Genomic DNA, 11,923 nt, shown 5'->3' with positions numbered 1-11,923 from the left:
ATGAGTAATTATGAATTTTCCTTTTCTGGTGGGTTTTTTAAAACCTGATTGGTTTATTGACTGTCCTCGTCTGCTTCTCTGTATATAAAAGAAGTATTTTATTGGGGCATTAAATTAGATTTAGGCTTTAAACAGCACTCGTTTGGATTTGTGTACATGAACACGAACTAATTAACTATATTTTAATGAATATTTTATGAGACCAGGGTGGTATATCAAAGGTATGTGGTGGAGTAAGTATAAATGTATTAAATCCATACTTATAACCTTGATCATGGAAGTAATATGTCCTTTTAAACAGACACCACCAATCAGGCTCACCCTCAATACGACATTTACTTTTTCTTTTCCTCTTCATCTCACTTGTTATCTTCTGCTTTCACCTCTTCCTCAGTTCCAAGACGAGAGCAGAACCTTTTCAATAGACTGAGTCTGTTTAGTGTTTTGGAATAGCCCACTCTGTCTAATGGCCCTTGACATGCTGGATGAAGGGAGATTTGTTGTTGCATGTGTGTATCTATAAGTAAGATACAAAGAGAGGTAAATAAATCGAGGAAAAGTGTTTTGAAGATAATAAGTGATTGTAAAAAAATGCCAAAACACAAAATGAGCTCTGCCAAAAGAAGATTTTAAGACTGAAATCGACTTTAGTATGAGAAAAAAGGATGGAGAAAAGATTTACCTGATGTACCTTGAAAATTCAATTTAAGGCGACCCAGTACCACTACACGCCTGTTTTTTCATGCAATTTAAATTTTGACATTTTAAATATATTTTACATAAATGTATTTGTGACCAAAATACATATATTGTATAGTAAAGCTTCACGATCGTACCCCCCACCATGCCTCGTAATTTCATAAAAGAAATGAAATCATCGTATTATAGTCAAGATTACTGATTGTTTACCGATTTAAATTTTTACACCTAATACTTACACTGGCAAGCTAGCTTAATACATGATAGCTGATTGCTATACAGCTTTCTTTTTGGCTCCTGACAGTATTTCTTCAAAAAAAAAAAAAACAACCTCTGTTTAAACTCTATGTCAACTAAAAGACAAAAACAACCATTTCAGTTGCCTTAAGGTGCTTTATATTGTAATGCAAAGACTGTATAGACTCCTACACTTTCTATAAAGGTCTTGGCTCATATTTGGATAGATGTAAAACCTCATTTTCATAAATTTCATAAAACTGACAATGCAAAAAAACATTTGAATGTACCTAATTTGGGGAAGATCTCTGATTAAATGTTTACCCTGCCTGGGTTTTTCCCCTTAACTTCAGTCAGAGCTGGAAAACAACCACTGCTGACATTTCTACTTCCTCTTCGCACTTTTTAAATAAAATACTGTGAACTACATCCCCAAAACAGAAAATCTGACGGTGTGTATGTTTTGTTACAAGTGGGATATTTTTTATTTTTAGGAACTCTACAGCCTCGCACTCTGGCTTGTGTGGACGAAGCCTTTGTTTGCTTTAGCAAAGCTGCTGTTTAGAAATCACTAATTCAAAGTCAGACCTTTTCCCTATTAAGGAATCACTGCTGTTACCTTCATGGCAAGTAATGCTGCCCGGCCTGTTTGCGGCACTTTAAAGTACGGACATTCTTTTCCCTCTTTTTTCCTGCTTTAATCAAAAAAAATAAGAAAAAAATGAAAGTAGCAGGGAGCAAATGAAGACTGCTGTGTGCTGCTGGGATAAAGAGGTCAAATTCTCATGACTGCAGGAAATTAAAGTTTATTTCCAAAGCACACAGCCCCTCCCATTGAACGCATGCCTCATCCAGCTGAGGCTGATCTGCTACTGATGAGTGTGTGCATGTACATGTGTATGATTACATAATGCACATTCACAGGGAGATAAGGTGACAGACAAGACAAAAACAAAGAGGGGATAAACAGCCCAGGCTTTGATGTTTAAAAGACTCGGCTACCTTCCTGCGCTCCGACTGGCTGATTAAGAAGTTCAGAACCTCAACGTCACACCGTTTGTCTGAGCTGATTGTTAAACAGGCCACCTTTATTTATTACTGATGAACAGATGCATGGCTACTGTTTTGGATTTTATCTCCTAACCCCAGTTTACTATCCCATTTTGGTTGTTGTTTGTTTGTCTCTTCACCATTTTTGGCTGTGACTGATATTTGCAGCCCCTGAGATCAAGTGCACCGGATGCAGGGGGCCAAGGGACCACTGAATCCTTCCCATCTACTCCGAGACTTCTGGTAAAATAATTCTTTTAACTTCTTATTTGTGAGTAATACCACTGTGACTTTGAACTGAAACAATACTGGCAGGACAGATGCTGTTGCGTTAGCCGATTGTTAGGTTTGGTTAATTATGTTCTTAGAGCCTTAAAAATCATCAGGTCATACATGCACAATGAACATGGCTGCAATAATATGCAATAATATGAGTCAATTGCCTTGAACAGCCCATACTTTAAGCAATGTTTTACTCTGTGGTATTCTTTTTTTCATGTGTTGCAGGCATAGGAACCAAATACAAAACTAGCGTAAACATAAGGAGGAAACACAGAGGCAAGTAACTGACACTGGGGATGGGTTGATAGATGTTTCAAACACTGCTCCAAAGTGTGGTTAAAAACACCCATGTCACATGACCATGGCTACATGTCACAGTGGTCACCATGGTGACAGGTCTCTCTAATTACACTGACTGCCTGTATGCTCATTATATACTGCCACTTCATTAGGTATACCTATTCAACTGCTCCTTTACACAAATATCAGCTAATCAGCTCTGTGCATTTAGACATGGGTGGTGGCTGATGAGGCCAAAGGAGAATGGTCAGACTGCTTCAAGGTGATAAGAAGGTAGGCAACAGTAACTCAAATAACTACTTGTGCATACAAAGGTATGCAGAAGAGCATCTCTGAAAATGAAACAAGGTAAACTTTGAAAGGGATGTGCTGCAGCAGCAGAGACCACAAAGTGTTTAACTCCTGTCAACTAAGAAAAGAGAACTGAGGCTAGTGAGGCGATGTTTTATCAGGCAACAGAGCATCATTTAAACTCCAGCCTAAGTATTATTGCTGACCACATCCATCCCTTTATGACCACAGTGTCCCATCTTCTGATGGCTGCTTCCAGCAGGATAACAAACCATGTCACAAAACTCAAATCATCTCAGACTGCTTTCTTGAACACAACAATGAGTTCACTGTACTCAAATGGCCTCCACGGTCACTTGATCTCAAGCGAACAGAGCACTTTTGGGATGTGGTGGAACAGGAGATTTGCATCATGGATGTGCAGCCCATAAATCTGCAGCAACTGTGGGATTCTGTCATGTCAATGTTTCCATGTTTCCAGCATTTTGTTGAATTAAGACAGTTCTGAAGTCCAATGCGGACCAACCCAGTACTAACAATGAGTAACCAGTGAAGCAGCCCATGCTCATATATTTCAGATTATCAAAGCATTGAAAGTTTTTACTCTTTTTAATGCATAACTTTTTATATCTTGCTGCTATACCTGACTAGAAAATCATCATCTCAAAGACGCTCACCTGGTTTAATAAATATTTAAGGATCGTAAGCACAAATCCAACTACAGGTAAAAAGCCAAGAGTTTTAAGACTGAAATGATCCAGGGAAGTAATAAAAGGACAAAAAAGAAAAAGAAGGAAAACGAGAGGAAGTGGAGAGAGAGTTAGTTTGCAGTCCCTGCAGAGCAGCGACTCATAAAACAGGGCATGAGAATGAACTCCAGACCACACCAAATAAGAGAAAAATCTGTCACTCAAGTACCAACACACTTCACAAAGAATTCCTTGGACCCTGCCAGCAAAACTAAAAACCACACTTGTGATGCATAAAACATTCAAATACCTGCATACGGGGGCCACACACGAAAATAAATGGAGAGTGGAATATATACAAACTGTACAAGCACACTGGAGAAGGTTTATGGGAGCGATTTGTCCTTCAGTTCCAGCAGGATGAAGCACCCAGAGAATAAAGGGAGCGGGCACATAGAGAGAAAAGTGAGATGAAACGCGAGGAATGAAAACACGTACGGAGATGGGGAGGGAAAAAAAGCAACAAAAGACGGACTGGAGGGAGGGAGCGCAACGGGAGGTGATGCTGAGACTGTAATAGACTGGGTGGCCAGGAGAGATTACAGCCCAGGGGAGAAACCGAGGAGGAATATTCCCACACTTACTCAGAGAGCACTTTGTCTGTGAGACGGGCCGAGGAAACTGTCTCACAGGACACAAAAAATGACAGCCATTTTAACTTTTACTGATCCAATTTGGAGCTTAGAGAATCTTGGTGACTGAGATGTGTGAGAGCTGAAGGAGTCATTTTTAAGGCAAATAAAATGAGCTTTTCTACGCTCGTCACAGTTTTTCATAGATGGCAGCAGCCGGTTTTCTTTTTCCAGATTAAGTGTATTAATAACTGTATTACATCACCTTTAGGCATATATACACTGTGAGCTTTTAGTTCATTTACACATGCACTTATATGGTCATTTACTACAAATAAAACAGTCTGTTAGGTTAAATAATCGATTTACGTTCTGCTTTTCTTACACAAACCTCTCCGGTTAATTAAGTTCTTCACATCTGCTGCTGCTCATTAACCAAAAAGTTGACTTCATAAAGAAACAAGGAAAGTATGAATGTGAGCTGTTTTACAAGCTGCACGCCATCTCGCTCTCACTGGGTTTACGTATCTTGGAAGAAACTGTTTGGGTCAGTGAGTCTGCTGTTTACAACATCACTAAATCAAAGCCGGCTCTTTTTCAGGAACACAAGGCATTTAAAGCAGCCAAGTTTATTTCGTCCACATGGGATATTTGTGAAGTTTATGTTGGAGCATTAAAATCACATATGCTAAGGACATCTACCATGATAGTAGTGATCACCACGGGGGGTGGGGGGGACAAAAACAAGTAAGAAAACAGATGGTATAAAGTGAATTAGTCATCTTTCCCATTAACGTTACTGTTTAATTGAACCCTGACCTGATGGGACAAACACACATATGAACAAGAGAGAAGAACAAGATTTCCCAAAAGCACGGAGCACGGGGAGTCTCACAGGATGTGTGACACATTAGAAACATTGTCTGCTAAAAGTAGATTTTCTTGGAGCATTAATATCAAAACAAGTGTTCACTCTAAAGTGTATTTACATTGTAAGGGCATAAAACGTGACTCACAACATGGGTAACATATGCGTTACGAAGGTTCCTCTCTTGTGAGACTTTAAGTAATGCGAGAAGCCAATAAATTTGTAACAGAGCATTGGACAGACTAAACAAGATCCCACAGAGCAACAATGATACCATTAGATGAGCAAAAGTAGCGTTTTATGTCACAACATCATTAAAAGATTACTGGACAAATTTCCATTATATTAGTGCAAAACATTGACATAGAAGTTCACTTACAGATGCTTAATCTTGTGCTAAACATAGCTAAAAATGTCCTCTTTTTACAAGGGTAATCACAATATGTGTTGCCTGAAGTCAGAAGTTTCCAGGGCGTCTTCGCACTAAATTCCACCACACATACTTATTTTGGACATGTGTGAAAATCCGAAAGAGCTGCTGAAAGAAATAGACTTTGAGTTTGTTTTGAATGCCTCAGATGTTTGTCAGACATCCAGAGAGTGGACATCTAGCGAGCGACTAGACCTTCAAACAAAGCCTTGTATGTACAGATACCCAGATACTTCGGTGAACAACCAAAACACCCACACGTTCGAAACTTTTAAAACTGATTTAAACATCTAAAGACCTCCAACAAAAGGTCCTGAACTTTGTAGATCAGTCAAATGCAGAAAGTTTAAACATCCACAGACGTCTTGAACGTTTCTGTCCAGTGCTGGGTTCCTCTCTCCTTATGTTGTCACCGCTACAAACAATGAGTGAGGAAAACAAAAAAAGTACAGCTTAGAAGGCACACTTTGAATCTGTTGAGCTGCAGCACGGACCGGCAAATTTAATGAGAATAGAGAACTGACACCTTGCAAACTTTAAACATTCAATCCGATCCATTTAGAGAAAAGAAATCATACATCATATATTTGAGCATATTTATTTGTTAAGTGAATATTAAAAGATAGTGCAGCTGGTGTTACCAGTTCTCCAATGCAGTCAATAGACTTTAAAAGATTGCCACTTGATGTCTCCTGATGAATAAAGAGATCCTGACAGAAAATCTCATGCTGGGCATTTTTGAATCTGACCAACCAAGAGTTAGCCATTTGGTTATCGTTAGATGCACCTGTTTGCGTATCCTGTTTTTCCTCTATTTCATTCTAATAGTGACCACAATTTACTAAATGAACAAATATTTTATTAAATAAGACTAAATAACAACTGAGACAGTAAACTCATTGAGAAAGTTTACTGAGATGAAGGGCGAGGAGGCAGAGAGATGATTTTGTCTATATTTCTGTGCAGCTGGGTTTGTTTTGGCAACCACAGAATTTACGTTTATGGCGATTTTCAGGCAGCCACATCCATCGTTTATGTGAAGATTGAATCACAGCTAGAACATGAGGCCAGTGTAAAACCTGCAGGTAAAAAGGGCAATGCAGGTGTTTTATTTAAATATGCTCAAGTTAAAGCAGCTAATTCAGAAGGTCTCATGTAGTGGAACCTATAAAAACCTCATGGGACTTTAAACGACGCAGAAAATGGGAGAATTTTTTTCCCCATGTATTCATGTGTGGATTGTAAATAGTTAAATAGTCCTATTATGTTGTAAGAAACTGGGACTGTTGTGGAGGGCCGCTCAGATAAGTGCGGCTCTCTACAACAGTCCAAGCTTCTTATGTGGGCCATTGGAAAAATGAATTCCCCACTCGTGCTTTGGATAATTTTAGGCATGAAATTAAGGTGAATTAAATTACACTTCTTTTTTTTTCATTAACACAGGAATTTTGTTTACAAAAAATCTCCACAAGGGCCTGTAGGCCCATTTTGGTGCATGCATGCATTGTGAAAAGTTGCAGAAGTAAAGTGGTCGTATCCCAATTGTAAATTTTATACTCAAGGGGAATTGTAAAGCCCTTGATATAATTGAGCTCCACTGTTTATTTGAAAACTTAAGTATACCCAGCCTCAATCAGTGACGTAGTCAAAGTTGAGGAGGTTGAAGGGTTAATAACCCTGCAAGAGAACAGTAGTATGGAAGAGAGCTTCTGAGTCTGAGAAAAGAGGCTTACATACCAGCTGGTCTCACAGGCGAAAAGCCACCAACAGATCCTGATCATACAAAGACACCAGTTGAATATTTCCATATTTCCTCAGCATCAGCCCCAGTGATCCTCCTGACCTCACTGACCCTAGGCCTCAATAAACACAAGAGGAAACCTCCTGGTCTGCAATCTGTGAGGTGTGTGAGGAATTTGCAGTTTATTAGTGAATCTAGCCCACTTTATTAGATGGCTTGAGTCCTTCAGAGTTCAAAAGGGTACACAAGATTTACATGTAGGTCTGATGTAAGACTAAGAAAACCAAGCACCACCAAAGCCTGAATTTGGGCAACTCAGTGTGGCAAGAATTAATTTAAACTACATGAAACACTGCTATATCACTTTGTCTCCTTCACCACCACCTTTACAATTCAGTTCAGATACAGTTTGTAAAATATCAACAGTATATGTCAGTGTACAGCAGATTGCACTGTAATTTGGTTTTCTTACTCCTCCCAATTCAAGTCCATAACCCTTGACACAGTGGGTACCTTCCTCTGTAAGTAAGTATAGCCTGTCAGTCTAATGTTTCCATTAGTCAACAATTTGTGTCCATGTCTTTTTTGTTCTGTCTGATGACAGCGATACTGACGTGAGTCGCTAACTTTTCTCTTGCTAAGAGCTGCTGTTAGCTGTTGTTTTTGTTACTGTTAGCTGCTTTTAGCCAGCACTGGTGAAACTTTCTTTGAAATAGATCAAACCTTATTGTATCCGGATACTCACTCAATAAACTGATGCAATGTGAGAATGTAACTTTTTATAAGAGGTAAAGTGTGATTTTTAAGCTACTCGAGCCTAACGTTAGCTGGCATAATTTTAGGTAATGTTAGCTAGCATTAGCTAATGTTAGCTTATAACCAGCTTTTATTGTTGGTTAGCTGGCTTCTTTTCAGCCGTCACATCTGCTGAAAAGAAGTAACTGCCACAATATTAGGAACAAATAAAAATATTTATGCGTGTTTATGTGTCAGTTCAGGAGAGGAAGTTTGAGTCAAGGAAGAGGATGAGGTATAAATGAGGGCGGGGAACGAAATCGTGAGAAAGTGAAAATGGAAATATATATGCACAAATATCAAATAGTCATGTATAGTTTGGAAGAATTAATTCATTAAATTACAAGTAACCCATAAGGTGTACTACATGTGTGCCAAGTCTCTAGCCACATACTTGGTGGAACGACAATGACCATCTCAACAACGCACAGGTTACAACCCCTGTTAATGTGCTGACATTTGAACCTATGCTTCATCAGTCACCATTTTTACATTGTTACACGAAAACTAAATAGCCATATCTGGAAAACCCACACCCCTGTAAAAGCAGTGTTTATGCAACACTACTGCATAAATCAATTGTATTAACATTCAACAATTCGTCCACAATTGTGGGAGTTCCTGCTGCAACAGGTGTCTCCCATAGCACATTTTGCCATAATGACTCACACCAGGACAGCTGCACAAGTTTAAAATCAGAAACAAAACAATACCAGCTAGACTATGACTTGGAAACAGCAGTACTGGTCGGTGGTTTAAGAAGTGAATATTACCCAGCTATCTCATATCATCACCCCTAGGGTGGGAAAAAAGACAAATCATGACCCTATCCAATGGTATTTGAGATAAAGAGTCAATTAACAGAAATCACGTTGCCTCCCTTTCCCCTTCCTTATCAATCTGACACCCTGGATTCCGTTCCAGATGATCCTTAATGTCTTCCTGCTTTATGCTCATTCCTCAGATTCACAGACAAGCTGTTATGGCTCCCCTGGCAGACTGAGTTGTTGTTTTTGCTTTAGGGCAGTTCAGTCTAAGTTTGGCTGAGTGTGGCTAACCAAACTGGCGCCATACTCACCAGGTCATCGTGAACTTTTATTCTCAAACCTCATGACGACCAATCCGCCTCACCACTAAGACTGACTAATGAAATTTAACTGCATTAAATTGGCAGCAATGGTGACAAAAACAAAGTTGTCCTTCATCAGTTTCACTATTCTGGGAAGCTATTGTAATGGAGTAACTATCATGCCCTGTCCCTATGAATTTAATGGTCGGACATAGCATTTTTTCATGTTTTTAAACCTTTGGTAAATGGCCTATATTTATATAGCGCTTTACTAGTCCCTAAGGACCCCAAAGCACTTTACATATCCAGTCATCCACCCATTCACACACACATTCACACACTGGTGATGGCAAGCTACATTCTAGCCACAGCCACCCTGGGGCGCACTGACAGAGGCGAGGCTGCCGGACACTGGCGCCACCAGGCCCTCTGACCACCACCAGTAGGCAACGGGTGAAGTGTCTTTACCTCCTTGCCTTCCCTACAGGGGATTGTGCCAAATTTAAAAACTGATTTGCGACTTAAATGCTATTTCAGAAATCAACAGAAACACAAAACATACTCTGGCAACACTTGAACTCTGGCTATCACATGTCTATGCAAGTTACACAAAGTTTAGGCCCATTTCCAAACAATTACTTTCGCATGTGACTTAACAGCATTCTCAATTATGTGTCAGAGGAAACTGATTTTCTCTCAGATTGGGGTTATCTGTTATGTTTCACAATTACTTAAGTAACTTATTTACTATTTATAGTTTAGATTTTCTAAAGTTGCCCATTTTCAGTAAACCAATAAAACGTAAGCCGGCAGCCTGGAAACCCAGAAATTACAGGTTATCCTTCCATGATGGTCAATGTAACGAAGGGTGTCTTTTAACTCAAATAATGCTGCTTTTTTTTATTAAAAAAATCAAACCAAATCCTTTGATGCCTCAAAACCAGTAAAACCTAATACTATGAAACCAAGGTAATAAGGAGGTAGATGTGACTAAGAAGGATAATCCTCAAGACTTTTATATCCTCCTGAGAACCAAGGACAAAAGAATATTCCTATTTAACTTTATTTATGATTTCCTGCCTCTTTGGAGCTAAAAGAAGCCACCCAAACACATGACATATTAATATAAAGCCCAGGATGTCCTCTGTTTAGTGCCTCAGGAGTTAGTAGGGTAGTTCAAACAAGTCAGAAGATACAGACTAAAAACAAATTCCCATTACAGAGGGCATAAATGAATAGGCCAGTACTCAGGATGATATAGCAGACAAAGGTTCAACTCCCATGACGCCCATTTTTGTTTAGTCCCAGATTCCATCAGTCCAAATTCTTTCGGGTAAAGATCAAATATGTATGCCTTAAACTAACAATTTTTTTTTAAAATCTTGAATATTTGAGCTTCCAAATCAATAAAGGTAGTATATGAGTGCTAATAAAAAATGGAAGTACTTTGGAAAATATTGAGGAATCGAGTTAAGAAATCAGTTTACACTCAACCACCATCAGATCCTTTAGAAACACCATCTCTGTCCTTCCCCCTTACCTTTAGGGATGCTGATCTTGAAGTCCAGGTCCCTCTCCTCCAGGTGGTACAAAGCGACTTCCTGTAACCTGGCTCGCTCCAGCTCCGATAGGCTCTGGATGGGAACTGGCTGTAACCGCACGCTCTGTCCCAACATGGTGGCCCACGTGTGATCCCCCTGCAGAGAAAAGAGATGGTTAAAAGATACAGAGGACACAAAAATACCTATAGAAACACAAGCCATTAATCAACAGGTACCAGATGGTCTTCAAACTAAAAAAACAAAACAAAAATCTCCACTGACATGCAATCTCTGACCATTGCCAACCAACCATCAACTACTTAAAGGCAAAAAAAAATCTTCAAAAGCAAAAACAGAGAATTCAGCTGTGAGCTTTGCTTTTATCACTGTGTAACAAGATAAAGAAAGACACCATGTTTCTTGTCAAAAAAGTCAGCGCGTTCATTTGTTTTCACTAGTCTTAAGCCTGTATTTATTTTTATTCTTAGCCTTTTATTACAAAAACCTATTGTGATGCCCTTTTTGTCTGTTGACCTTGAGATCTTTGCACAGTGAAAGCTCATTAAATCTCTGCAGACACAACCTGACCTTTTAAAAAAGGGGGAAATCCACAAGTTTAACACAGGAAGCCTGCATTTGTCATAACAACAAACCTAAATTACATTGCATATTTTATACTAAGTCTTCTGTGGCTCTAGATGAGCCTGTTTATAAGGTTTATTGGGGCCAATCTTGGTATAAAACTGCTTGATTAAAAAAAATAACTCAACTTTAGTAATTTCGAAGAATAACCCTTTCTAACTCATACAAAAAAGAAAAAACAAAACAGGAAATTAAAAACACTGTATCAAGGATTTCTACTGTTTTACTTAGTGAGGTTTAATCTACAAACATTTTCAGCTTTTTTCTGCTTGAAGGCAACATGATAATAATATTGGTGCATCAGTAAATGGAAGTACTATAAGAAGTAACCATTACCAACTGCAACTCCAGATTAGCCTGCTTTACTGTATCTCATATTGATAAAATGTTATTAATCTAAAGGTATTCCGATTTCTTTAAATCTATCTTTGCTTAGAGCCTAGATACCCCCTTAATTCTCTAGCAGGCTGCCAAACATCTTCATAGCGAGCACTGGCTAAAGCTGGAAAATATTAAGATTATACAACAGTGTACAAACAGGACCTGATCTTGAATGGACAACAGGGAAATTAAATCTGCTTTTAAAAATGAGTTTTCACCATTCCTCATTTAAATATTTATCTTCTGAAACAATATTCAAAAACTCACCACACTATC

The 11,923-nt window shown here is 38.8% G+C and overlaps 1 protein-coding gene across 1 annotated transcript in view; it reads right to left on the bottom strand.

The window, feature by feature from the left end:
- Positions 1-11,923, bottom strand: part of arhgap36 (Rho GTPase activating protein 36) — a 73,963-nt gene that overhangs the window by 22,803 nt on the left and 39,237 nt on the right. The window contains exon 2 of the mRNA XM_005750930.2: positions 10,624-10,780. Coding sequence (XP_005750987.1) covers positions 10,624-10,780 — 157 coding nt within the window. The remainder of the gene's footprint in view (positions 1-10,623; positions 10,781-11,923) is intronic.

Source organism: Pundamilia nyererei, unplaced genomic scaffold, assembly GCF_000239375.1.
Source record: "Pundamilia nyererei isolate P.nyererei 1_Seehausen unplaced genomic scaffold, PunNye1.0 scaffold00292, whole genome shotgun sequence".
In the NCBI taxonomy this organism is placed as follows: Eukaryota; Metazoa; Chordata; class Actinopteri; order Cichliformes; family Cichlidae; genus Pundamilia; species Pundamilia nyererei.
Note: the sequence above shows the minus strand (reverse complement) of the source record. Positions and strands in the feature narration are given on the sequence as shown.